The 2,426-nt window shown below is 42.6% G+C and overlaps 1 protein-coding gene across 1 annotated transcript in view; it reads left to right on the plus strand.

Annotated features, from left to right (window-relative positions):
- LOC107104575 (protein-glutamine gamma-glutamyltransferase E-like) overlaps positions 1-2,426 on the plus strand; it is a 25,336-nt gene that overhangs the window by 13,981 nt on the left and 8,929 nt on the right. Inside the window, exons 7-11 of the mRNA XM_015404591.1 lie at positions 506-641; positions 849-958; positions 1,097-1,212; positions 1,321-1,447; positions 1,636-1,829. Of these exons, the coding sequence (XP_015260077.1) occupies positions 506-641; positions 849-958; positions 1,097-1,212; positions 1,321-1,447; positions 1,636-1,829 (683 nt within the window). The remainder of the gene's footprint in view (positions 1-505; positions 642-848; positions 959-1,096; positions 1,213-1,320; positions 1,448-1,635; positions 1,830-2,426) is intronic.

Genomic DNA, 2,426 nt, shown 5'->3' on the forward strand with positions numbered 1-2,426 from the left:
CCAGACCAAACCAGACCAAACCAGATTTGGCTCAGTGGAGAGAGCATCTGGTTAACTCTAGGCGGTGCCTGCAGCATCTAATTGGCACCCCGTCCGGCTGGATCCTACAGTGTTCCACGCCTTTGAATTATTCCACTTCCTGTCTTGCCTGAATACTGGGTTCTTCTGCCCTGCTTCATGACAACCTCTGCCCTGCACGTTTTACATATGTCTCTGTTCCAGCACACCTGGTTCAAATGAGAGCTCCTCCTTTGCAATCAGTGCTACAGAAGCCCGTTGAGTATCCATTCTTATCTGGTGTTATGCAAAAAGTAAACACCTGAAACATGCAGGAAGGGGTCCCTGAGGAGCAGGGTGGGGAACCACTGCGCTAATGTCTGTGTTGTTTCGTTTCCTTAGTTTTATAAAACTAATACAAAAAAAATGACCAACAACAAAAGAATTAAAAAGGACACCAGTGGACAAAAACCCTAATTTTACTCCAATAATTCTTGTGTGGTTCCAGTGATGCGTCTGCTGGGCATTCCCTGCCGAGTCGTCACCAACTTCCAGTCGGCTCATGACACCAACAAGAACCTGACCATCGACAACTACTTTGATTACAATGGAGTCCGAGAGACAGCGACCAATGACAGCATCTGGTGAGACACGCTGTTCATTCTGTGTTTTAAAGATGCACAAACTTTGAAATCCAAGACAAGACAGTAAACGCCTCACAGATCAATTCAGTTTATTTCTATAGAGCCATTTCACAACACATTATTAAAAGGCACTTTACAAAGACAACAGTTCTTCACTGTTTGGTTTATAGTTTGGTGGTAGTCTGAATAATGTTGTTTTTCTTTAAGGAACTTCCACGTCTGGGTTGAGGGGTGGATGAGACGACCAGACCTGGCAGATGATGGGAAATATGACGGCTGGCAAGTTGTGGATCCAACTCCACAGGAAAGGAGTGACGGTATGAGAAGTCTTGCCTTCTGACTGGTTTTTAATTGATTTGCAAATCAGTCTCTTCAGGTTTCAAGCATCAGAGTTTTTTCTTTGAAGCATGCAGAGACACAACAGATGTTTAAAGAGGAAATGTATCTCTCTGCAGGTCTTTTCTGTTGCGGTCCAGCGTCAGTGGCGGCCATCCTGAATGGAGAAACAGATCTAAAATACGACGTCCCATTTGTCTTTGCTGAGGTCAACGCTGATGCTGTTTACTGGCTGGTCAGTGAGCACAGCATCAACTTCTTCCTAACCACGTCCTGCGATGTTTTTAACCAACGAAAGATCCAACACTCTAGATTAAATCAAGGGTTTTGTTTTGCTTTTCAGGTAAGAAAGAACGGATCCAAGTTAAAAATCTTTTCTGACACTGATACAGTTGGTCAATACATTTCCACCAAGTCTGTTGGCTCAAACAAGCGGATGGACATCACAAACACCTATAAGCACAGAGAAGGTGTGTGAACCTGAGCTTTAGACCTTGATGTTCATATTATAATTAATGATCCCACTTTATGCATGCGGTGTAGCACAAAAATCACATGTCACAGCAAAGTCTATACCATGAAAACATTTAAATATTGACATTATGTGGTTAAAAAAAAGTCTTTTCATTCAGCTTTTGACCATTTTAATCTCCTACAGGAACTGCAAAGGAAAGAAATGTCTTCAGATATGCTTTAGACAAAATCCAAAATGGAGATATGCTGATTCGAAATGCTGCAGGCACTGATGGGGAGTTCGTGAGCAGAACATTGGAGAGGAGCCATGATGCTCCGGGAACTGACATCGTCGCGAGTTCAGCTCCACAACCACAGCTGCTGATCCGATTTGAAGAAGTACGTTCTCAATGATAAGACCTTCTTCTCTTGCTAGTCTTAGACATTTTTCTGGCATCATCCTTTAAATCTAATTTTTAATTAGACATTGCAGCAGCTGGCTGGTTTGACCTGCTGAGCACAGTTAAAATGACTTTAATCAGTGTCACAATAATTCAATTCAGTTAATTTATATAGCTCCAATTCACAACATATATCATCTCAAGGCACTTTACAATTCAACCAGATCATACAGTCAAATTGATTAAGATTTTCTATCTAAGGAAAACCAGTTGATTGCATCGATCCCTCTCACCAAGCTTGCTTGTAGTAACAGTGGAGAGGAAAAACTCCCTTTTAACAGCAAGAAACCTCCAGCAGAACCAGGCTCAGTGTGTGCGGCCATCTGCTGAGGCCGACTGGGGTTCAAGGAGACAGAAGCAGAGATAAAAAAAAAAAGGCAACTGTCAACCAGCTCCACAGGTGGCCCCATAAAGGAAATACAAAGGCAGGCAGATGAGCTCTGAGACAGCTCTCATGTCAGAGGATGAAGAGAGCACATCCAGTTAGTCAAAGTCAGAGAAACAGGACTACACAAAAAAAAAAAACATGCCAAGC

The sequence above is a fragment of the Cyprinodon variegatus genome, unplaced genomic scaffold (assembly GCF_000732505.1).
Source record: "Cyprinodon variegatus isolate N-32 unplaced genomic scaffold, C_variegatus-1.0 Scaffold1800, whole genome shotgun sequence".
Classification (NCBI taxonomy): Eukaryota; Metazoa; Chordata; class Actinopteri; order Cyprinodontiformes; family Cyprinodontidae; genus Cyprinodon; species Cyprinodon variegatus.